This window comes from Mesoplodon mirus (genome assembly GCF_964341445.2).
Source record: "Mesoplodon mirus genome assembly, chromosome: 16".
NCBI lineage: Eukaryota > Metazoa > Chordata > Mammalia > Artiodactyla > Ziphiidae > Mesoplodon > Mesoplodon mirus.
Window position 1 is genome coordinate 44,218,450 of NC_138992.1, and position 26,804 is coordinate 44,245,253.

Sequence of the window (26,804 nt, forward strand, 5' to 3'; positions counted from 1 at the left end):
TTCTGTCAGTTTTTCCTTCTGTTGTTAGGTACATATATGTTTATAATTGTTATCTTTTTAATGAATTCACCCCCTTTATAGTTATATAATATCCTTTTTTTTCCTTTTAACAATTTTTGTCTTAAAGTTTGTTTTCATCTAATGCTAGGATACCCTCTCCAGCTTTCTTTTGGTTTTTGTCTGCATCAAATATCTTTTTCATTCTTTTACTTTCAGCTTATTTTGTGATTGAATCTAAAGTGAATATCTTTAGACAACATATAATTGGATCATATTTTTAATCCATTCTGCCAATCTTTGCTTTTTAATTGTTTGTGACATTTAATGTAATAACTAATAAGGAAGAACAGCTCTACCCATTTTGCTATTTGTCTTCTATAACTCTTTTATCTTTTTTTATTCTTCAATTCCTCCATTAATGCCTTCTTTTGTGTTTAATAGATTCTTCCTAGTGTATCATTTTTATTCCCTTTTTATTTCCCTTGTCATTTATATTTTAGTTATTCTCCTAGTGGTCGCACTGGGGAATAACTGAATTTACAATAATCTAGTTGGAATTAATATCAATTTAGTTTCAAAATTATATAAAACTTTACTCTTATATAGCTACATCCCACCTTTATGTTGTTATTGTCTTTATACATATTTCTACATATTTTGTCTTTATACATTGTATAATCTACCAACCTATATTTATAATTATGCATTTTTATGTATTTGTTTTTTAAATCATACAGGACAAGAAAGGACTCACATCCAAAAATTCATTGATACTGATATTTATATTTACCTATGTAGTTATGTTTAGTGGTGTTCTTTATTTCTTTGTTTGAATTCTAATTACTGTGTACTGTCCTTTTATTTCAGCCTGAGGATGTCCTTTAGCATTTCTTGTAAGGCAGGTTTACAAGCAATGAACTCTCTCAGTTTTTGTTTATCTAGAAATGTCTCAATTTCTTTTTCATTTGAAGATAGTATTGCCAGACATAGATTTCTTGGTTGACGTGTTTTTTGCTTTTAGTAACTTTGTCATCCCACTGCTTTCTGGCTTCCATGATTTCTGATGAGAAATCAGCCTTTTCTCCAATTGAGAATCCCTTTTAAGTGATAAATTGCTGCTTTTCTTCAAGATTCTCTCTTAGTCTTTTAACAGTTTGCTTATAATGCATCTGAGTGTGAATCTCTTTGAGTGTATTTTGCTTGTAATTTGTTGAGCTTCTTGGATGTGTCAATGTATATATTTTGTCAAATTTAGGAAATTTTCTGCTATTATTTCTTCAAATATTCTTTCTGCCCTTTCTCTCTCCTCTATCCTTCTGTGTCTTCCATTATGCATTTGTTGGTATTCTTGTGTAGTCCCACAGGTACCTTAGGCACTGTTCATTTTTCTTCATTCTTTTTTCTTTCCAGTCATCAGATTGGATAATGTCATTGACTTATCTTTAAATTTGCTGATTCTTTCTTCTGCCTGGTCAAGTCTACTCTTGAACCTTTCTAGTGAATTCTTCACTTTGGTTATTGTAATTTTCTTCTCCAGAATTTCTATTTGATTCCTTTTTATAATTTCCTTTTCTTTATTGATATTTTAATGATATTGATATTTTGGAAAGACACTTTTCTCATGGTTTCCTTTAGCACTTTGGGCATATTTAAATTAGTTTATTTGAAGTCTTTCTCTAGTAAGTCCAATATCTCTGTTTCCTCAGAGAAGGTTTCTATTAATTTCTTTTTTCCTGTGTGTGGCCATACTTTATTATTTCCATGCCCTGTATTTTTTGTTGTTGTTGAAACTGGATATTTTGAGTATTATAATGTGCTAACTGTGGAAATCAGATTTTACCCCCTTCCCAGGGTCTGTTGTTCTTGCTTGTTGTAAATGTTGTTTCTTTTTGTTTAATGACTTTTCTGAACTAATAGTATAAACCTTTATTTGTCATGTGTGGCCATTCAAGTGTCTTTTTGATATCTTCATGGTCAGCTAATGATTTGGCACAGATTTCCTTTAATACCTAGAACCAAAAAAAAGAAAAAAAAGCCCTTTCCCAGGCTTCGCATATGACCTCAGTGTGTGTGTTGGGGTGTGCCTTCAGTACTCAGTCTGGCAGTTTACAGCTCTGCCTTTGCCTTCTTCTTGCTTGTGAGGAACCTGAAGGACAGCCAGGGGTGAGAGCTTGGGAACTCCTCAAGCCTTTCTGTGAGCATGAGCCTAGCCTTTAGCATGCATGTAGGCTTCTAAATTCCTTGGAACATCTGAGAGTCTTTCAGTGCCTTTATTCCCCAACACATCTCTTTCCCTATCCTTTCCTCCCAAGCTTTTTGTTTTGCCCATTGTTTGCTCCAGTTGTTATCCCTTGTCCTAGGTGGAAGTGGCTAATACATTTCCATATAAATGTTTTGACAAATAGATTCAGATAGTAGCCTCAGACCTGGGAGAGTTCTTAGGTGAAATATAGGCAAGTCCTTTGAGATGATTCTTCAGGGAGCCACCAGAGAGGTCAAAAAAATGCCACCACTATTCTTTGAGACTGTATTGCTCTCTCCAGTAGTGGGAAACTAAATCAGGAATGAGGCCTGTTATTTTCAAGGCCACAGCCAAGCTGGGTTGGCGGAGATGTTCCCAGGCAAGTTAAAATGCCACAAAACTCTTTACCAAATTTAGCTGATTTTTTCTTCACTAAGCATTCCCCTGTTTTATGCAAGCTTTTGATTAAATTCCAGAATTTAGGAAAAAGTTCATTCTGGAAGTTTTTGACACTTTATTTGTTGCTTTTGTGGAGAGAAGGACTTTTAGAGTTCCCTACTTGGCAATTTTCACTGACATCACTCTCTTCTTAATTCCTTTGCTTTCTTCTTTCTTCACTTTGCTCAAGTGCATTCTCCAGGAGCTTCATTGTAAAGGGCATTGGGTTGGTGAATTCTTTTAATCTGTGTATTTACTTACACACTTGATTGGTAGTTTGGTTGGATAGAAAATGCTGAGTTGAGGATGAACCTTAAAAACATTATGCTAAGTGAAGAAGCCAGACACAAAAGATCTGATATCATATGATTCCACTGATATAAAATGTGTAGAAAAGGCAAATCTGTAGAAACAAAGTAATGATTGCTTAGACTGGATTGGGAATGGAGAGTGACAACAAATGAGAGTGAGGTATCTGATGATAGTTGATGTAAAAGTTCTATATTTCTCATTTGTGGCCACTCAGGTCTCTTTTGTGATATCTTCATGGTCAGCTAATGATTTGGCAGAGATTTCCTTCACTGCCTAGAACCAAAAAACAAAAATAGATTGTGGTAGTGGTTGTGCAACTCTGTAAATATACTAAAAATCATTGAATTGTACACTCAAAATGAGTGAATATTATACTATGTAAATTATACCTCAATAAAGCTATGGAGGAGGAGGAAGAGGAGGAAAATGAGAATTAGTAGAACTCTGCTTGGTAGTGCTGTCAAAACCTGCTGAGTGAAGCACAGTGAGTGAATCTTCAACCTCAGGAGCCTGTGCTTTGGGAACTCACAAGAAAAATCTGGGCTTCTATTATGTTGATTAAATATAGAATTTGATTTTTAAAACTTCCATGTTGAAAATTATTTTCATTCTAAAATTTTAAGGCATTTTGCTTTATTTTCTAGCAGTCTATATTAATTGGCTCTTAATTCTATGAAGTCCAGTGCCATTTTGATCCCCAGTTCACCAAGGGCCTTAGTAAATGGCTTTGTCTTTTATTTCTGTTTTTTGTTTTGTTTTGTTTTGTTTTGCCATTGTTGCTCTGGAAGTATTTTGGATTGTGTGTTTACCTTAGGTTTTCTGAAATTTCCTATTGTTGTGTCTCTTTCTGTAGTCTTTTTTTTTAACTCAAATTTTTCTCCTGAGCAATTGGTGAACTTCTTCAATCTCAAGACTTCGGTTCTTCTGATGTGGAAATTTGTGGATATTTCTTTGATAATGTTTCTCATCTCCATTTTCTTTGTGTTCTCTTCCTAAAACTATTATATTAGTAATATATTAGTAACATTAGCCTACTTGTCTCTGATTGTTTCTCTAATTTTCTTATATTTTATTTCTTATTTTTCATCTTCTCATCTTTCAGGTTTACTTCCTAATAGCCTTCCTCAAATTTCTTTATTTGGCAGCATAGTCCAGAGAACAACTTGGAATTGAGAATTAGCCATTAGTTATTTTAAAAGCCAAAAGTCATTTCCATCACTGGAAAATTCTCATTCACTTCTTCCACATTGCACTGCAGCAGTCTCTCCTTTACTCCCAGCAGTTTCACTCCTAGTTTTCCACCAAAGGGAAATGAAAAAATAGGTCCACACAAGAACTTATAGTATATCCAATTCATCCAAGTTGTCAAATGTTGGCTTAAAGTTGTTCATAGTATTCTCTTATTTTCTATTTAATGTCTATAGGATTGTGGTGATAACCCCTTTCTTATCTTTGCTATTGATCATTTGTGTTCTTTTTCTTTATCAATTAGTCTAGCTTGAGATTTGTCAGTTTTGTTTCTCTTTTCAAAGAACCAACTTTTGGCATTTTAATTTTATATACTTTTTCTATTTTGGTGATTTTTCCTTTTTATGAATTCCTTTCTTCTATTGTGGGTTTAGTTTGCTCTCCTTTTTATAGCATTTTTAGGTGGATTGTTAGGTTATATGATGTAGATATTCTCTTATTATAAGAATGTATAAGAACAAGTGAAGGTAGTCAGAAAGAGAAAGACAAATACCATATGATACCACTTATATGTAGAATCTAAACTGTGGCACAAATGAACCTATCTACAAAACAGAAACAGACTCACAGACATAGAGAACAGACTTGTGGTTGCCAAGGGGGAGGGGCATGGGGGAGGGAAGGACTGGGAGTTTGGGATTAGCAGATATAAACTATTATATATAGGATGGATAAACAACAAGATCCTACTGCACAGCACAGGAAACTATATTCAGTATCCTGGGATAAACCACAATGGAAAAGAATATAAAAAAAGAATGTCTATATGTGTATAACTGAGTCACTTTGCTGTACAGCAGAGATTGGCACAACATTGTAAATCAACTGTACTTAAATTAAAAAAAAATAAAATTACAAACCTAGAAAAACGGAATGTTTAAGAACAAAGCTGAAGGAATAACCCTCCTGTGAGATTTCAGGCAATACTAAAAAGCTACAGCAATCAAAGCAGCATGGCATTGGCACAAAAACAGACATATACATCAATGGAACAGAACAGAGAGGCCAAAAATAAACACACGCACCTACGATTAATTAATAGGTGACAAAGGAGACAAGAAATAAACTCACACACCTACGGTTAATTAATACATGACAAAGGAGATAAGAATATACAATGAAGAAAAGACAGTCTCTTCAACAAGTGGTGTTGGGAAACCTGGACAGCTGCATGTAAGTGAGTTAAATTAGAATACTCCTTCACAGCGTTTACAAAAATGGTTCAAAGACCTAAATATAAGACATGACACCATAAAACTCCTAGAAGAGAATATAAGCAAAACATTCTCGGACATAAATCATAGCAGTATTTTTTTTATTAGTTTATGCTTTAAAACAGTTATACATATACATCTCTTCCCATATCCCTTTCCTCTTGCATCTCCCTCCCTCCCTCCCTCCCTATCCCACCCCTCCAGGTGGTCACAAAGCACCGAGCTGATCTCCCTGTGCTATGCGACTGTTTCCTACTAGGATCTACCTTACGTTTGGTAATGTATATATGTCCGTGCCTCTCTATCGCTTTGTCACAGCTTACCCTTCCCCCTCCCCATATCCTCAACTCCATTCTCAAGTAGATCTGTGTCTTTATCCCTGTTTTACACCTAGGTTCTTCATGACATTTTTTTCTTAAATTCCATATATATGTGTTAGCATATGGTATTTGTCTTTCTCTTTCTGACTTACTTCACTCTGTATGACAGACTCTAGGTCTATCCAGCTCATTACAAATAGCTCAATTTCGTTTCTTTTAATGGCTGAGTAATATTCCATTGTATATATGTGCCACATCTTCTTTATCCATTCATCAGATGATGGACACTTAGGTTGTTTCCATCTCCGGGCTATTGTAAATAGAGCTGCAATGAACATTTTGGTACATGCCTCTTTTTGAATTATGGTTTTCTCAGGGTATATGCCTAGTAGTGGGATTGCTGGGTCATATGATAGTTCTATTTGTAGTTTTTTAAGGAACCTCCATACTGTTCTCCATAGTGGCTGTACCAATTCACATTCCCACCAGCAGTGCAAGAGTGTTCCCTTTTCTCCACACCCTCTCCAACATTTATTGTTTCTAGATTTTTTGATGATGGCCATTCTGACTGGTGTGAGATGATATCTCATTGTAGTTTTGATTTGAATTTCTCTAATGATTAATGATGTTGAGCATTCTTTCATGTGTTTGTTGGCAGTCTGTATATTTTCTTTGGAGAAATGTCTAGTTAGGTCTTCTGCCCATTTTTGGATTGGGTTGTTTGTTTTTTGCTGTTGAGCTGCATGAGCTGCTTATAAATTTTGGAGATTAATCCTTTGTCAGTTGCATCAATTGCAAATATTTTCTCCCATTCTGTGGGTTGTCTTTTGGTCTTGTTTATGGTTTCCTTTGCTGTGCAAAAGCTTTGAAGTTTCATTAGGTCCCATTTGTTTATTTTTGTTTTTATTTCCATTTCTCTAGGAGGTGGGTCCAAAAGGATCTTGCTGTGATTTATGTCATAGAGTGTTCTGCCTATGTTTTCCTCTAAGAGTTTGATGGTTTCTGGCCTTACATTTAGGTCTTTAATCCATTTTGAGCTTATTTTTGTGTATGGTTTTAGGGAGTGATCTAATCTCATACTTTTACATGAACCTGTCCAGTTTTCCCAGCACCACTTATTGAAGAGGCTGTCCTTTCTCCACTGTACATTCCTGCCTCCTTTATCAAAGATAATTTGACCATAAGTGCATGGGTTTATCTCTGGGCTTTCTATCCTATTCCATTGATCTATCTTTCTGTTTTTGTGCCAGTACCATACTGCCTTGATTACTGTAGCTTTGTAGTATAGTCTGAAGTCAGGGAGCCTAGCAAACAGAATCCAACAGCACATTAAAAGGATTATACAACATGATCGGGCTTCGCTGGTGGTGCAGTGGTTGAGAGTCCGCCTGCCGATGCAGGGGACACGGGTTTGTGGCCCAGTCCGGGAAGATCCCACATGCCGTGAAGTGGCTGGGCCCGTGACCCATGGCCACTGAGCCTGCACGTCCAGAGCCTGTGTTCCACAACGGGAAAGGCCACATTAGTGACAGGCCCGCCTACCAGAAAAAAAAAAAAAAAAGGATCATACACCATGATCAAGTGGGGTTTATTCCAGGAATGCAAGGATTCTTCAATATACGCAAATCAATCAATGTGATACACCATATTAACAAGTTGAAGGAGAAAAACCATATGATCATCTCAATAGATGCAGAGAAAGCTTTCGACAAAATTCAACACCCATTTATGATAAAAACCCTGCAGAAAGTAGGCATAGAGGGAACTTTCCTCAACATAATAAAGGCCATATATGACAAACCCACAGTCAGCATCATCCTCAATGGTGAAAAACTGAAACCATTTCCACTAAGATCAGGAACAAGACAAGGCTGCCCACTCTCACCACTCTTATTCAACATAGTTTTGGAATTTCTAGCCACAGCAATCAGAGAAGAAAAGGAAATAAAAGGAATCCAAATTGGAAAAGAAGAAGTAAATCTGTCACTGTTTGCAGATGACATGATACTATAGAGGATCCTAAAGATGCTACGAGAAAACTACTAGAGCTAATCAATGAATTTGATAAAGTAGCAGGATACAAAATTAATGCACAGAAATCTCTGTCATTCCTGTACACTAATAATGAAAAATCTGAAAATGAAATCAAGAAAACACTCCCATTTACCATTGCAACAAAAAGAATAAAATATCTAGGAATAAACCTACCTGAGGAGACAAAAAACCTCTATGCAGAAAATTATAAGATACTGATGAAAGAAATTAAAGATGATACAAATAGATGGAGAGATATACCATGTTCCTGGATTGGAAGAATCAATATTGTGAAAATGACTCTACTACCCAAAGCAATCTACAGATTCAATGCAATCCCTATCAAACTACCAGTGGCATTTTTCACAGAACTAGAACAAAAAAAATCACAATTTGTATGGAAACACAAAAGACCCCAAATAGCCAAAGCAATCTTGAGAATGAAAAACGGAGCTGGAGTAATCATAACAGTATTTTCTTAGATCAGTCTCCCAAGGCAAAAGAAGTAAAAACAAAAGTAAACAAATGGAACCTAGTCAACCTTAAAAGCTTTTCACAGCAAAGAAAACCATAAGCAAAGCAAAAAGACAGCCTACGGAGTTGGAGAAGTTATTTGCAAATGATGCTACAGACAAGGGCTTAATTTCCAAAGTGTACAAACAGCTCATACAACTCAATATCAAACAAACAAACCACCCAATCAAATAATGGGCAGAAGACCTAGACCGATATTTCTCCAAAGAAGACATAACAGATGGCCAACAGGCACATGAAAAGATGCTCAACATCACTAATTATTAGAGAAGTGCAAATCAAAACCACAATGAGATATCACATCACACTGGTCAGAATGGCCATCATCAAAATGTCTACAAATAATAAACACTGGAGAGGTTGTGGAGAAAAGGGAACTCTCTTACACTGTTGGTTGGAATATACATTGGTGCAGGCACTGTGGAAAATAGTATTGAGGTTCCTTAAAAAACTAAAAATAAAGTTACCATATAACCCAGCAGTCCCACTCCTAGGTAGGTATCTGGAAAAGCTGAAAACTAATTCAAAAAGATAAATGTGCACCCTAATGCTCATAACACTATTTACAATAGCCAAGACATGCAAATAACCCAAGTGCCCATCAACAGTCAGTTGCCTTAAGAAGATATAGTATATATACACAATGTAATATTAGCCATAAAAAAGCATGAAATATTTCCATTTGCACCAACATAAATGGCCCTAGATAATATCATACTAAGTGAAGTAAGTCAGAGAAAGACAAATATTATATGTATCACTTATATGTGTAGTCTAAAAAATAATACAAATGAATCTATGTACAAAACATAAACAGACTCACAGACATGGAAAACAAACTTGTGATTACAAAAGGGGAAAGGGAGGGGAGGAGGCATAAATTAGTATTATTGGATTAACAGATACAAAGTACTATACATAAAATTGATGAGCAACAAAGATTTATTCTGCAGCACAGGGAACTATATTAAGTATGTTATAATAACCTATAATGAAAAATAATCTGTGAAAAAATATATATTTTGTATATTTATGTACTTATATTTTTATATTATACACAATATTATATATATATATGTAATCACCTGAAAGTAACACAATAGTGTAAATCAACTATACTTCAATTAAAATAAAGAATTTATGTTTTCCTTGTAGCACTACTTTAGTTGCACTGCACCAATTTTTACATTACATTTTAATTGTCATTAAGTTTAAAATATTTTAACTTCCTTATTATCTTTGACTTGTGAATTATTATAAAGTATGTTATTTAACTTCCAAGATATTTGAGATTTTTCTGGATATCTTATTAATAGGTTTCTTAACTTACTTTGTTGTCAGAGAATATAGTCTATATGATTTCAAGCTTCTTAAATTTATTTTTATTTTTAGCATTTTTTTAAAGTTGACATATACATTATATTAGTTTCAGGTGTACAACATAATAATTTGATATTTGTATACATTGGGAAATGTTCACTTCAGTAAGTCTAGTTAACATCTGTCACCATACATATTTACAAAATTTTCTTTTTCTTATGATGAGAACTTTTAAGATTTACTCTCTTAGTGACTTTCAAATATGCAATACAGTAATATTAACTATAGTCACCATGTGTATACATTACATCCCTGGGACTTATTTTATAACTGGAAATGTGTACCTTTTCACCCCCTTCACCCACTTCACCTACCCCTTAGCCCCACCTGTGGCAACCACCAATCTGTTTTGTGCATCTGTAAGTTTGTGTGGTGTTTTGTTTTGTTTTTAAGGTTCCACATATAAGTGAAGTCATATAGTATTTGTCTTTCTCTGTCTGATTTAGTGTAATGCCCTCAAGGTCCACCCATGTGTCGCAAGTGGCAAGATTTCCTTTTTTTATGGCTGAATAATATTCCATTGTGTGTGTGTGTATATATATACACACACACACCACATTTGCTTTATCCCTTCATCCATCAGTGGACACTTAGATTGTTTTCATGTCTTGGCTATTGTAGATGTCTTGCAGTCAACATGGGGGTACATATATGTTTTTGAATTAGTATTTTTGTTTTCTTTAGAAATACCCAGAAGTGAAATTGTTGGATCATGTGGTAGATCTATTTTTGATTTTGAGGAACCTTCATAATGTTTTCCATAATGGTTGCACAAATTTACATTTCCACCAACAGTGCACATGTTCCCTTTACTCCACATCCTCGTCAACACTTGTTATTTCTTGCCTTTTTGATGACAGCCTTCCTAACGTGATAGCTCATTGCGGTTTTGATTTGCATTTCCCTGATGATTAGTGATACTGAGCATCCTTTCTTGTATATGTTGGCCATCTGTATGTCTTCTTTGGAAAAATGTCTATGCTAATCCTCTGCCCATTTTTTAATCAGGTTGTTTGGGGTTTTTTGCTATTGAATTTTATGAGTTCTTTATATATTTTGGATATTAGCCCCTTATCAGATATATGATTTGCAAATATTTTCTCCTATTCAGTAGGCTACCTTTTCATTTTGTAGATGTTTTCCTTTACTATACAGAAGATTTTTAGTTTGATGTAGTCCCACTGATTTATTTTTACTTTTTGTTGCTTTTGCTTTTGGTGTCAAATCCAAAAAATCATTGCCAAGACCAGTGTCATTGAGCTTACTGCCTATATTTTCTTCCAGGAGTTTTATGGTTTCAGGTCGTACATTCAGGCATTTAATCCATTTTGACTTAATTTTTGTGTATAGTGTAAAGGGTCCAGTTTTGTTCTTTTGCATGTGGCTATTTAGTTTTCCCAATACCATTTATTGAAAAGACTGTCCATTTCCCATTGTATAGTTTTCGTTCCTTTGTTGTATATTAATTGACCATATATTAGTGGGTTTATTTCTGGGCTCACTATTCTGTTCTGTTTATCTATACATCTGTTTTTAGGCCAATACTATACTGTTTTTTTTAATAGGATGAATTTTATTTAACTTTCTACTTAGTAAACTTAGTTTTAGAAATATTTCTACTCTGGTAGAATTCTATACAATCAAGTTCTTGGTATTACAGAAATATCTACATGATGCTTGTAATTCATAAGGTCCTGCAAGATATGGAGAAAAGCCTGACCAGAAAATAAAATTTACCCATCTACCAAAATTTGCCAATTCTACCATGAACTAAATGACAACATATACAACAACCTCTCTCTCTCTCTATCTCAGCATCTAGAAATGTTATCTCAAAAAAAAAAAAAAAGAATTACAGAGTGCCACTATAGTCCGTTATAATTTGACATACAAATTTTGTGTTCTCATTCATTCTGTACCAAGTTTCAATGTAACTGTTAGCAAGGGACCATAACCCCGTGTCTGTCTGCATGAAAAACTGGCCATGTGTCCTTTATAATGCATTCCAGAGCTCCCCCATCTATGCGTTATTTCTTTATTATTAATTCTGAGTCTCCAGTTGCTGGTGAGGCAGTGAGAATGGGAGATAATAAGCCAGTGTGTCCTCTTGCCCCGAATGTCTTCTTACATGTGTCACTCTTCTTGCACTCTTCTCCATCACATCCCATTCTGGAGGATGCCACGTCGGAATAGAAAATATGTATTGCTTGTATTACACCTCCTCTAGTTTCCAGGCACCTCTCCTAAGCTCCCAAAAGTTTTTGAGGCAGCTCAGAAACCATGAAAAGCAGTGAGAGTAAAAGATACACTATTACCCAGGTCCTATCATAATGCAGGTGCTAAGCATGTTTACTTTCGCTCATACTCTCTAATATTAAGAGGATTATTATTTTATTGCAATTTTATAGATGACGCGATTGTGACTCCGAATTTAAATAATTTCTGCAGTTCACGGAGCTAGCAAATGGCAAAGCCAGGATTCACAACCCAGACCACTGGCCCCCGAGTGTTAGCGTTGCCAAGCTGCCCAGGTGCGTCTCATTCTCCACTCTGTCTCTTCCTTGCTGTCCCCCAGTTAAATCAGTTAAGGGCTCCACTGCCCTTGTACAGTTTGCCATTTACAATTACTGTTACTGAAGATGAACTTTAGTCCATTTGACGCAGCGGCTTTCTTTTTTTTTTTACATCTTTATTGGAGTATAATTGCTTAACAATGGTGTGTTAGTTTCTGCTTTATAACAAAATTAATCAATTATACATATGTTCCCATATCCCCTCCTTCTTGCGTCTCCCCCCCATCCTCCCTATCCCACCCCTCCAGGCAGTCACAAAGCACCGAGCTGATCTCCCTGTGCTATGCGGCTGCTTCCCACTAGCTATCTACCTTACGTTTCATAGTGTATATATGTCCATGCCATTCTTTCGCTTTGTCACAGCTTACCCTTCCCCCTCCCCATATCCTCAAGTCCATTCTCTAGTAGGTCTGTGTCTTTATTCCTGTCTTACCCCTATGTTCTTCATGACATTTTTTTTTCTTAAATTCCATATATATGTGTCAGCATACAGTATTTGTCTTTCTCTTTCTGACTTACTTCACTCTGTATGACAGACTCTAGGTCCATCCACCTCATTACAAATAGCTCAATTTCGTTTCTTTTTATGGCTGAGTAATATTCCATTGTATATATGTGCCACATCGTCTTTATCCATTCATCCGATGATAGACACTTAGGTTGTTTCCATCTCTGGGCTATTGTAAATAGGGCTGCTATGAATATTTTGGTACATGACTCTTTTTTTTTTTTTGTGGTACGCAGGCCTCTCACTGTTGTGGCCTCTCCCGTTGCAGAGCACAGGCTCTGGACACGCAGACTCAGCAGCCATGGTTCACGGGCCCAGCCGCTCTGCGGCATGTGGGATCCTCCCGGACCGGGGCACGAACCCGTTTCCCCTGCATCAGCAGGCGGACTCCCAACCACTGCGCCACCAGTGAAGCCCATGACTCTTTTTGAATTATGGTTTTCTCAGGGTATATGCCGAGTAGTGGGATTGCTGGGTCATATAGTAGTTCCATTTGTAGTTTTTAAAAGGAACCTCCATATGTTCTCCATAGTGGCTGTACCAATTCACATTCACACCAGCAGTGCAAGAGTATTCCCTTTTTTCCACACCCTCTCCAGCATTTATTGTTTCTAGATTTTTTTTTTTTTTTTTTTTTTTTTGCGGTACGCAGGCCTCTCACTGTTGTGGCCTCTCCCGTTGCGTAGCATAGGCTCCAGACGTGCAGGCTCAGCGGCCATGGCCCACGGGCCTAGCCGCTCTGCGGCATGTGGGATCTTCCCAGACCGGGGCACGAACCCGTGTCCCCTGCATCGGCAGGCAGACTGTCAACCACTGCGCCAACAGAGAAGCCCTGTTTCTAGATTTTTTGATTATGGCCATTCTGACTGGTGTGAGATGATATCTCAATGTAGTTTTGATTTGCATTTCTCTAATGATTAAAGATGTTGAGCATCCTTTCATGTGTTTGTTGGTAGTCTGTATATCTTCTGTGGAGAAATGTCTATTTAGGTCTTCTGCCCATTTTTGGATTGGGTTGTTTGTTTTTTTGCTATTGAGCTGCATGAGCTGCTTATAAATTTTGGAGATTAATCCTTTGTCAGTTGCGTCAATTGCAAATATTTTCTCCCATTCTAAGGGTTGTCTTTTGGTCTTGTTTATGGTTTCCTTTGCTATGCAAAAGCTTTTAAGTTTCATTAGGTCCCATGTGTTTATTTTTGTCTTTATTTCCATTTCTCTAGGAGGTGGGTCAAAAAGGATCTTGCTGTGATTTATGTCATAGAGTGTTCTGCCTATGTTTTCCTCTAAGAGTTTGATAGTGTCTGGCCTTACATTTAGGTCTTTAATCCATTTTGAGCTTATTTTTGTGTATGGTGTTAGGGAGTGATCTAATCTCATACTTTTACATGTCCCTGTCCAGTTTTCCCAGCACCACTTATTGAAGAGACTGTCCTTTCTCCACTGTACATTCCTGCCTCCTTTATCAAAGATAAGTTGACCATATGTGTGTGGGTTTATCTCTGGGCTTTCTATCCTGTTCCATTGATCTATCTTTCTGTTTTTGTGCCAGTACCATACTGCCTTGATTACTGTAGCTTTGTAGTATAGTCTGAAGTCAGGGAGCCTGATTCCTCCAGCTGCATTTTTTGTTCTCAAGATTGCTTTGTCTATTCGGGGTCTTTTGTGTTTCCATACAAATTGTGAAATTTTTTGTTCTAGTTCTGTGAAAAATGCCAGTGGTAGTTTTAAGGATTGCATTGAATCTGTAGATTGCTTAGGGTAGTAGAGTCATTTTCACAATGTTGATTCTTCCAATCCAAGAACATGGTATATCTCTGCATCTATTTGTATCATCTTTAATTTCTTTCTTCAGTGTCTTATAATTTTCTGCATACTGGTCTTTTGTCTCTTTAGGTAGGTTTATTCCTAGATATTTTATTCTTTTTGTTGCAATGGTAAATGGGAGTGTTTTCTTGATTTCACTTTCAGATTTTCATCATTAGTGTATAGGAATGCCAAACATTTCTGTGCATTAATTTTGTATCCTGCTACTTTACCAAATTCATTGATTAGCTCCAGTAGTTTTCTGGTAGCATCTTTAGGATTCTCTATGTATAGTATCATGTCATCTGCAAACAGTGACAGATTTACTTCTTCTTTTCCCATTTGGATTCCTTTTATTTCCTTTTCTTCTCTGATTGCTGTGGCTAAAACTTCCAAAACTATGTTGAATAACAGTGGTGAGAGTGGGCAACCTTGTCTGTTCCTGATCTTAGTGGAAATGGTTTCAGTTTTACACCATTGAGGACGATGCTGGCTGTGAGTTTGTCATATATGGCCTTTATTATGTTGAGGAAAGTTCCCTCTATGCCTACTTTCTGCAGGGTTTTTATCATAAATGGGTGTTGAATTTTGTTGAAAGCTTTCTCTGCATCTATTGAGATGATCATATGGTTTTTCTCCTTCAATTTGATAATATGGTGTATCACGTTGATTGATTTGCGTATATTGAAGAATCCTTGCATACCTGGAATAAACCCCACTTGATCATTGTGTATGATCATTTTAATGTGTTGTTGGATTCTGTTTGCTAGTATTTTGTTGAGGATTTTTGCACCTATGTTCATCAGTGATATTGGCCTGTAGTTTTCTTTCTTTGTGACATCCTTGTCTGGTTTTGGTATCAAGGTGATGGTGGCCTCGTAGAATGAGTTTGGGAGTATTCCTCCCTCTGCTATATTTTGGAAGAGTTTGAGAAGGATAGGTGTTAGCTCTTCTCTAAATGTTTGATAGAATTCACCTGTGAAGCCAACTGGTCCTGGGATTTTGTTTGTTTCAAGATCTTTTATCACAGTTTCAATTTCAGTGCTTGTGATTGCTCTGTTCATATTTTCTATTTCTTCCTGATTCAGACTTGGCAGATTGTGCATTTCTAAGTATTTCTCCATTTCTTCCATGTTGTCCATTTTATTGGCATAGAGTTGCTTGTAGTAATCTCTCATGATCTTTTGTATTTCTGCAGTGTCAGTTGTAACTTCTCCTTTTTCATTTCTAATTCTAATGATTTGAGTCTTATCCCTTTTTTTCTTGATGAGTCTGGCTAATGGTTTATCAATTTTGTTTATCTTCTCAAAGGACCAGCTTTTAGTTTTATTGATCTTTGCTATCATTTCCTTCATTTCTTTTTCATTTATTTCTGATCTGATCTTTATGACTTCTTTCCTTCTGCTAACTTTGGGGTGTTTTTTTTCTTCTTTCTCTAATTGCTTTAGGTGCAAGGTTAGGTTGTTTATTCGAGATGTTTCCTGTTTCTTAAGGTGGGATTGTATTACTATAAACTTCCCTCTTAGAACTGCTTTTGCTGCATCCCATAGGTTTTGGGTCGTCGTGTCTCCATTGTCATTTGTTTCTAGGTATTTTTTAATTTCCTCTTTGATTTCTTCAGTGATTACTTCGTTATTAAGTAGTGTATTGTTTATCCTCCATGTGTTTGTATTTTTTACAGATCTTTTCCTGTAATTGATATCTAGTCTCATAGCATTGTGGTCAGAAAAGATACTTGATACAATTTCAGTTTTCTTAAATTTACCAAGGCTTGATTTGTGACCCAAGATATGACCTATCCTGGAGAACGTTCCATGAGCACTTGAGAAAAATGTGTATTCTGTTGTTTTTGGATAGAATGTCCATGTCCTATAAATATCGAATAACTCCATCTTGTTTAATGTATCATTTAAAGCTTGTGTTTCCTTATTTATTTTCATTTTGGATGATCTGTCCATTGGTGAAAGTGGGGTGTTAAAGTCCCCTACTATGAGTGTGTTACTGTTGATTTCCCCTTTTATGGCTGTTAGTATTTGCCTTATGTATTGAGGTGCTCCTATGTTGGGTGCATAAATATTTACAATTGTTAGATCTTCTTCTTGGATCCATCCCTTGATCATTATGTTAGTGTCCTCCTTTGTCTCTTCTAGTAGTCTTTATTTTAAAGTCTATTTTGTCTGATATGAGAATTGCTACTCCAGCTTTCTTTTGATTTCCATTTGCATGGAATATCTTTTTCCATCCCCTTACTTTCAGTCTGTATGTGTCTCTAGGTCTGAAGTGGGTCTCTTGTAGATAGCATATATATGGGTCTTGTTTTTGTATCTATTCAGCCAATCTGTATCTTTTGGTGGGAGCATTTCGTCCATTTACATTTAAGGTAATTATTGATATGTATGTTCCTATTCCCATTTCCTTAATTGCTTTGGGTTCGTTGTTGTAGGTCTTTTCCTTCTGTTGTGTTTCTTGCCTAGAGAAGTTCCTTTAGCATTTGTTGTAAAGCTGGTTTGGTGGTGCTGAACTCTCTCAGCTTTTGCTTGTCTGTAAAGGTTTTAATTTCTCCATCAAATCTGAATGAGATCCTTGCTGGGTAGAGTAATCTTGGTTGCAGGTTTTTCTCCTTCATCACTTTAATTATGTCCTGCCACTCCCTTCTGGCTTGCAGAGTTTCTGCTGAAAGTTCAGCTGTTAACCTGATGGGGATTCCCTTGTGTGTTATTTGTTTTTTTTCCCTTGCTGCTTTTAATATGTTTTCTTTGTATTTAATTTTTAACAGTTTGATTAATATGTGTCTTGGCGTATTTCTCCTTGGATTTATCCTGTATGGGACTCTCTGTGCCTCCTGGCCTTGACTGACTATTTCCTTTCCCATATTAGGGAAGTTTTCAACTATAATCTCTTCAAATATTTTCTCAGTCCCTTTCTTTTTCTCTTCTTCTTCTGGAACCCCTATAATTTGAATGTTTGTGCGTTTAATGTTGTCCCAGTCGTCTCTGAGACTGTCCTCAGTTCTTTTCAATCTTTTTTCTTTCTTCTTCTCTGCAGTAGTTATTTCCTCTATTTTATCTTCCAGGTCACTTATCCGTTCTTCTGCCTCAGTTATTCTGCTATTGATCCCATCTACAGTATTTTTCATTTCATTTATTGTGTTTTTAATTGTTGCTTGATTCATGTTTAGTTCTTCTAGGTCCTTGTTAAATGTTTCTTGCATTTTCTCTATTCTATTTCCAAAATTTTTGATCATCTTTACTATAATTATTCTGAATTCCTTTTCAAGTGGACTGCCTATTACTTCTTCATTTGTTAGGTCTGGTGGGTTTTTATGTTGCTCCTTCTCCTGCTGTGTGTTTTTCTGCCTTCTCATTTTGCTTATCTTACTGTGTTTGGGGTCTCCTTTTTGCAGGCTGCAGGTTCGTAGTTCCCGTTGTTTTTGGTGTCTGTCCCCATTGGCTAAGGTTGGTTCAATGGGTTGTGTAGGCTTCCTCGTGGAGGGGACTAGTGCCTGTGTTCTGGTGGATGAGGCTGGATCTTGTCTTTCTGGTGGGCAAGTCCACGTCTGGTGGTGTGTTTTGGGGTGTCTGTGGACATTTTATGATTTTAGGCAGCCTCTCTGCTAATGGGTGGCATTGTGTTCCTGTCTTGCTAGTTGTTTGGCATTGGGTGTCCAGCACTGTAGCTTCTGGTCATTGCGTGAAGCTGGGTGCTGGTGTTGAGATGGAGATCTCTGGAAGATTTTCGCCATTTGATATTATGTGGAGATGGGAGGTCTCTTGTGGACCAGTGTCCTGAAGTTGTCTCTCCCACCTCAGAGGCACAGCACTGACTCCTGGCTCCTCAATTTGGGATGATTCATTGTCTATTCATGTATTCCACAGATGCAGGGTACATCAAGTTGATTGTGGAGCTTTAATCCGCTGCTTCTGAGGCTGCTGGGAGAGATTTCCCTTTCTCTTCTTTGTTCTCACCACTCCCGGGTCTCAGCTTTGGATTTAGCCCCACCTCTCCTTGTAGGTCGCCAGAGGGAGTCTGTTCTTCGCTGAGACAGGACAGGGTTAAAGGAGCAGCTGCTTCAGGGACTCTGGCTCACTCAGGTCTTGGGGGAGGGAGGGGCATGCTGTGCGGGGCAAGCCTGCAGTGGCAGAGTCCGCTGTGACATTGCACTAGCCCGAGGCGCACCATGCGTTCTCCCAGGGAAGCCATCCCTTGATCCCGGGACCCCGGCAGTGATAGGCTGCACAGGCTCCCTGGAAGGGGGGCATGGACAGTGACCTGCGCTCGCACACAGGCCTCGTGACAGTGGCAGCAGCCCCAGCATCCCACGCCTGTCTCTGGGGTCCGTGCTTTCAGCCGCGGCTCGCGCCCGTCTCTGGAGCTCCTTTAAGCAGCGCTCTAAACCCCTCTCCTCGCGCACCATGAAACAAAGAGGGAAGAAAAAGCCTCTTGCCTCTTCGGCAGGTCCAGACTTTTTCCCAGACTCCCTCCCGGGTAGCTGTGGTGCATTAGCCCCTTCAGGCTGTGTTCACGCCGCCAGCCCCAGTCCTCTCCCTGTGCTCCAACTGAAGGCCGAGCCTCAGCTCCAAGTGCCGCCCGCCCTGGCAGGCGAGCAGACAAGCCTCTCAGGCTGGTGAGTGCCGGTTGGCACCGATCCTCTGTGCGGGAATCTCTCCGCTTTGCCCTACCCAGGTATGGAGGGAGTTTCTTGCCTTTGTGAGGTCTGAGGTCTTCTGCCAGCGTTCAGTAGGTGTTCTGTAGGAGTTGTTCCACGTGTAGCTGTATTTCTGGTGTAGCTGTGGGGAGGAAGGTAATCTCCGCATCTTACTCTTCCGCCATCTTCCCCGGAAGTCCCATACTGTTTTGATTACTATAGCTTTGTAATATAGTTTGAAATCAGGGGGTGTGCTACCTCCATCTTTGTTGTCCTTTCTCAAGATTGCTTTGGCTATTTGGGGTCTTTTGTGATTCCATACAAATTTTAGGAATTTTAGGAAGTTTTTGTTCAATTTCTGTGAAAAATGCCATTGGAATTTTGATAGGGATTGCATTGAATCTGTAGATTGCTTTGGGTAATATGGATATTTTCATGATATTAATTCTTGTGATCCATGAGCACAGAATATCTTTCCATTTATTTGTGTCATCTTCATTTTCTTTAATTAATGTCTTAATGCATACAGGTCTTTCCCTCCTTGATTAAATTTATTCCTAGTTTTTTTTATCTTCGTTGCAATTGAAATTGGGATTGTTTTCTTAGTTTCTATTTGTGACAGTTTATTTGTGTATAGAAAAACAACAAATTTTTGTATATTGATTTTGTGTCCTGCAACTTTACTCAATTCACTTATTAGTTCTAACAGTTTTTGGTAGAGACTTCAGCGTTTTCTTTATGTCACCTGCAGATAGTGATAGCTTTACTTCTTCCTTTCCAATTTGAATACCTTTTTCTTTTTTTTTGCTAAATTGCTCTGGCTAGGAGTTCTAATACTATATTGAATAAAAGAGGTAAGAGTGGCCATCCTTGTCTTGTTCCTACTGTTAGAAGTAAAGCTTTCAGCTTTTCACCACTGAGTATGATGTTAGCTGTGGGCTTGTCATATATGACATTTATTAGGTTGAGGTATATTCCCTATATATCTACTTTGTTGATATATGTTCATCAGGGATATTGGCCTGTAATTTTCTTTTTTCATGGCATCTTTTTCTGGTTTTTGCATCAGGGTGATGCTGGCCTCATAAATTGAATTTGCGAGTGTTCCCTGCTCTTCTATTTCTTGGAATAGTTTGAGGATTGTTATTGATTTTCCTTTGAATCGTTGGTAGAATTCACCAGTGAAGCCATATGGTCCTGGACTTCTGTTTGTTGGGAGGTTTTTGATTACTGATTCAATTTCATATTTTCTGTTTCTTCATGATTCAGTCTTGGTAGGTTGTATGTTTCTAGGAATTTATCAGTTTCTTAGAGGTTGTCAAATTTGTTGCGTATAATTGTTCATAATATAATCTTATCCTTTGTATCTCTGTGGTATCAATTGTAATGTCTCCCCTTTCATTTCTGATTTTATTTATTTGAGTCCTCTTTTTTCCAAGCCTCTTAAATTTATTGAAACTTGTTTTATAGCCAACATATAGTGTGTCTTGGTTACTGTACCATATCCCTGTGAATATAATTTGTATTTTGCAGTTGTTGATGTAACTTTTATAATTGTCAGTTAAATCAAGGTGGTCCATAGTATTGTTAAGATCTGTGTCTTTTCTGATTTTTTTTTCTCTAGTTATATCAGTTGCTGAGGGAAGGGTTTTTACATTACCTAATATTTTTGTGGAATTGTGTGTTGCCACCTTTATTTCTGTCAATTTTTCCTTCATGCATTTTTTTTTTTTTTTTTTTTTTTTTTTGCGGTACGCGGGCCTCTCACTGTTGTGGCCTCTCCCGTTGCGGAGCACAGGCTCCGGATGCGCAGGCCTAGCGGCCATGGCTCACGGGCCCAGCCGCTCTGCGGCATATGGGATCCTCCCAGACCGGGGCACGAACCCGTATCCCCTGCATCGGCAGGCGGATTCTCAACCACTGCGCCACCAGGGAGGCCCTCCTTCATGCATTTTGAATCTCTGTCCTTAGGCACAACACATTGATAATTGTTATCTCTTTATCTAATGTTAAGAGCCACTCTAGCCTTCTTGTTCTTAGTCTTCGTGTGGTATATCTTTTTATATCCATTTACTTTCAACCTATCTGTGTCTTTATGTTTAATGTGTATCTCTTGCAGGCAGCATGTAACAGTGTCTTTTTTTTATTTGTTGTGTCAATTTATGGCCTTTAATTGCAGTGTTTATCTTAGGAGTGAGTATACTATGGCCCACAGGCCAAATGCCCAATTTGGAAATTAAATTTTATTGGAATACAGCCACATGCTTTATTTAGTTATTATCTGTTTGCTTTTCTGCTACAAGACAGAGTTGAGTAGTTGTGACAGAGATTATATGTCCCAAACTCTTCAAGTATTTACTTTCTGGTCATTTACAGAAAAATTTTGCTGACCCTGTTTTAGACCATTGAGATTTAATGTGATATGGTTGAATTTAGGCATATCATTTTATTATTTGTTTTCTGTTTGTCCTCATTTTTGTTTGTTTTTGTTTTCCCCTGTTCTTTCTTTTGGATTTTGTTAAGTTTCATTTTTGGCATTTAATTATATCTATTGTATTTTTAGCTGTATTTCTTTGTATTTTTAAGTGGTTGATCTAGGGATTATAATATGTAACTTTCTTAGTGTACTTGTTAATATTGTACTTCATGCAAAACAGTGATGGCAAAACTTTGCAACCATATGTAGTTTCCTTTCCTTTATCCCCCTGCATTGATCTTTTTGCTATAGCTATATGCATTATATCTCCATACCTTGGAAATCTCACCAAACAGTGTCAGAAGTTTTGCTTTTCAACAATCATACATATTTTCATAAAACTTAGATAAGGGGGGAAAAAAGAAGTCTGTTATATTTATTCGGCTATTTGCCATTTCTCATTTGTTCTCCTTTAAATCTTAAGATGAAAGACTCTGTCTGGTATCATTTCCCTTCAACCTGGAGGACTTTCTTTAGTGTTTCTTATAGATCAGGTCAGCTGGTGACAAATTCTTTTAGTTTTCTTTCATCTGAAAATGTTTTTTACTTCATATGCATTCCTGAAAGATTTTTTCCACTGGCTATGTATAAGGGAAAAACTACACTCCTGTGTTTTTCCTCTACTCTCAATACTCTACTATACTCACAACACTTGTGGCACTAGATGTGAGGTTTTTCTATATATCAAGCAATTCATTGTGAAACCAGCTTGGTGTCCTGTAATTCAAGTTAATTCTGATATTAACTGGAATTAATGTAGCTGCCACAGGGTAATCACCTGGTCACATAAGACTACCCTCCACTTCCGATGACAGTTACAAGTAAAGGTTCCCAAGACCCCCTTCTTGGATTCTGTCATTTTCTAGGACAGCTTACAGAACTTAGGAAAACCACTTTCTTACATTTACCAGCTTATTACATAATTAAGGGTATGATAAAGAATATAGATGAATAGCCAACTGAAGATATACATAGGGCAGGGTTTTGTAGGGTCCCAAGTGCAGGAGCTTCTGTGGAGTTGAGTTACACCACTCTCTGTTACATGGATGTATTCACCCACCCAGAATCTCTCCAAACGCTTTACATTTTTTATTTTTATGGAGGCTTCATCACGTAGGCACCATCGATCCTTAACTCAATTTCCAGTCCCTCTCCCCTTCTCAGAGGACGTATGGGTGGGGCTGAAAGTTCCAAGCTTCTAATCTTGGCTTGGTCTTTCTGGTTATCAGCCCCCATCCAGGAGCCCACCAAGAGTCACCTCATTAGAACAGAAGACCAAATCACCCAGAAAATTTTCAGAGATTTAGCAGCTCTGTGTCAGGAACTAGTGTCAAGGAACAAATATTAGAACAAAAGATGCTCTTAGTGCTCTTATCACTTAGGAAAATATAAGGGAAAGGAGTTCTGTGCTAGGAACAGGGACAGAAACCCATATATATTTTTTCTATTATTTCATAATATCAAAATCTAGGTTGTCAGTCCTTTTCTGTTAGAAATTTAAAGATTATAGCTCCACTATTTCTGGCCCAGCAAATGGTCTAATATAGGCCAAGATGGTGACAGTCTCTGATGAGAAATCTGCAGATATTTGAATCATTGTTCCCCTTGAAGATAGGGACCCTATTTTGGACCTTTTTCACCATTACCTACAATAAATGTTTCTTGAATTTATTGAATTGTATTAAATTTTTAGTAAGTTAATATAAGGACTAGACAGGCTTATTAGGGTTCCATTTCCATAGGCTTATCGGGATCTGAATTGCCCAATAGGTGTTATACCTGTTATATTTTATAATAGAAGATTTCTTTACTAGATATGAATAACCAGATAAAAGAAGCTATGCATTACCAAGTGTCTGAAATGTTTCCTTGGTTAATTGGCTTTGTTTCTATCTAAAAGGACAATTGGAGGCAGTAGATGTTTGTCAGAGCTTTTTCCCCACTTCTCTTTTATGTAAAAACTACTTACCATTTTATAAAATAATGGACAGTTAAGGGACATCCAGAAAGAAATGAGCCAAAAAGTGTTCTGGGAGAGTTCTGTGCTTTATAACATTACATTTGATGTTTTGATATCTACAGAGAGAATCAAATACAGCAGAGATTTCCTGTTGAAGCTCTCAAGTGTTTCCATCTGCAGAAAAAAACCAGACTTTCTGCCTGATCATCCCATTGTACTTCAAAAACCAGTAAGTAGTTTTCTAATTTTGTATTGTTTTAATTCTAAATATTTATCTTTTAAAGATTTTTGTATTGTTTTAATTCTAAAATATGTGTCTTTTAAACCTTTTTAATCTTTCTCATTGTGAAATATAATTCAGAAAAGTACATAAATCTAAATGTATAATATAACCAATTACTGTAAGTAATTACCACTCTGGTCAAAAATGGAATGGAATTGTCATATTTTAGGAAATATTTTTCTATTTTGTTTTTCAGTTAAGTTTTATAATTCACCTGAAATTGATTTTACTATATGGTGTGAGGTAGGGGTGAAGTTTTATTTTTTTCTGCATGGATATCCAGTCATCCTAGCAATATTTAGCGAAAGGATAGTCCTCTGCCACCTTTGCAGCAATATATTTACACGTGGTCTGTTTCTGTTCTGTTCAGTTACTCCTTTTAAACAGTAAAACAACACAACTATTCTTCAACACGTCTTTGCTGTTTCTTAGCCCTTTATATTTCTGTGTCACCTCATCAAATTCTATCAGAGTAAATACACACAGTAAATACATACATGTATCTTTCAGGATATTGATTGGAAAGGACATGAGTTTCATGTCAGGCTTGGGTTCAAGTTGTAGCTCCACCTGTGTACTGGTATATTGTTCAAACTTATGCAAGTCACTTAACGTTCTTGAGCTTCAGTTTTGCAATTGTGATAAGGGGATGATTTCTAATTGTTAGGATTAAATGAAATGTATGAAATTGCTTTTAGTATGGTACTTATCTCATTATATACTCAGTAGGTGTTGATTTTCATCTTTTATTGTCTTCCGTTTTGACTGTAATTTGAATTTCTTTTATTTATAGTTTTCATAAACACCATTTTATACAGGTAAAGGCATATAAAAGGTATACAGGCGTACCTCGGAGATGTTGCGAGTTTGGTTCCAAACAAATATCGCAATAAAGGGAGTCACACAAATGTTTTGGTTTCCCAGTGCATATAAAAGTTATGTTTATACTATACTGCTCTTAGTTGTGCAATAGCATTATGTCTGAAAAAAAACTATTTACATATCTTAATTAAAAACCACCTTATTTATTTATTGCTAATAAATGCTAACCAACATCTGAGCCTTCAGCAAGTTGTAATCTTTTCGCTATGTAACATTGAAGATAACTGTTCACAGATCACTATAACAAACATAATGATAATAATGAAAATGTTTGAAATATTGGGAGAATTACCAAAATATAACACAGAGACTCAAAGTGAGCAGATGGTGTTGGAAAAATGGTACCCACAGGCTTGTTTGATGCAAGGTTGCCACAACCCTTCAATTTGTAAAAAATACAGTATCTACAAAGAGCAGTAAAGTGAGGAATGCCTGTAGTATTCTACTGAGATGAGTTCATAATATAGGTATGCTAAGAATGGGTCAAATGTGAGATATAAAATACCTCCTGTGTTCTCCATTTGGGGGATTTCTTACCCTTTGGAATCCATAGCTTCTTTTCATAATTACAAATTTTTGTATTTTAGTTTATTCATAGTGTATCAATGGCTCTTAATTTAAACTTACTACCTTGCAGACATCCAGCCAATTCTTTTTAAAATTAAAGCATAAATTTAAAAGTTTTTTTCATAATACCTTGCTCACTATTTAATGAGATAAAGGACTATTTAATGAGGTAAAGGACTCACTATTTAATGAGGTAAAGGACTATTTAATGAAGTAAAGCATCCTTGATGATATTTGAATTTTTCTACTTGTTCAGAGATCTTAGGGGCATATAATCCTTGGTCTATAAGAATAAATCTAAACTTCAGTGCTATATAAAATATAGTCACTTTATCATTTGAAGGCTTTCCACTTCTAACAACATTTTATTTTGTCAATAAAAGTTTGACATACGCATTATTTTGAGTTTACTTTTGTTTTATGCATTAATAACATTTTCTAAAAATTAGGTACCACAAAAACAGAACAACGGTTTGGAATACAATCTAATATATTTAAATATAATATATGTATTATATAAGTTTTATTAAACACAGAAGAACTGCTTTATTTGACAAATTCCAGTTACTTAATAGTTTCTATAGTAACATGCATTTAGATCTGAAAACACTTAATAGGTCACAATATTTGGTTTGATAAACTAATTAGTAAAAGCTACATTCATTCAATCTAATTGATAAGTTAACTTTTTCTTCTTTATTACAGGAAAACAACCAAAGCTTTAAGTAGCATTTTAAGAATGTATGTATTTGAAGATAAAGAATTATTAATTTTATATTTTGGACACGTGCAAATGAAGTGGATCTAGTAACAATAACTGTAATGGACTGTAACAATTCAATTTATTTTTAATTTTGATGGTTGGGTATTTGGTTTGTCCTAAAATGAGAAAGAGATATTTTAAACTATAAAGAATTTTCTAATCAGTTTCAGCTTTGCAGGCAGTTTTCTGCATAAATTGGGAAGTAACACTGGAAAGTAGGAATTTGGTTAGTGAAATGGGAAGACTGTACTTATAATTTGCATGCTACTTGCAATTTTTGTTTTTCATCCCTTGTAATAATGGAATGGAAATGTAAGCTGTAAGGATTCTCAAATATAAAGTATATGCTACAATGTATATATGCTACATAATTTCTTGTTGCTTTTAAAGTTGCTTTTGTTCTGTTTCCCACTGATTTCATACCAGCACTTGAAAGGGTCATTACAATCTCTCTAGAGGTTTAGAATGATTCAGGATGCTCAATGAATAGTTCTCAGTGATAGGAGGGAGAATATTTTAAGAAGTATTTCTTTTCAAATATATGATTGTTCTCTAGGTTTGTGATAATAACAACATTGTCTAAGATTCTTTTATTTCCAAAAGAGGAATAATTGAGGCATTT

At 36.4% G+C, this 26,804-nt stretch overlaps 1 protein-coding gene across 1 annotated transcript in view; it reads left to right on the forward strand.

Moving 5' to 3' along the window:
- The window catches only part of LOC309792168 (uncharacterized protein C8orf88), a 57,516-nt gene extending 31,078 nt beyond the window's left edge, over positions 1-26,438 (forward strand). The window contains exons 5-6 of the mRNA XM_082601539.1: positions 23,810-23,916; positions 26,125-26,438. Of these exons, the coding sequence (XP_082457665.1) occupies positions 23,810-23,916; positions 26,125-26,148 (131 nt within the window). The 3' untranslated portion in view covers positions 26,149-26,438. The remainder of the gene's footprint in view (positions 1-23,809; positions 23,917-26,124) is intronic.
- The last annotated feature ends 366 nt before the right edge of the window (positions 26,439-26,804 follow it).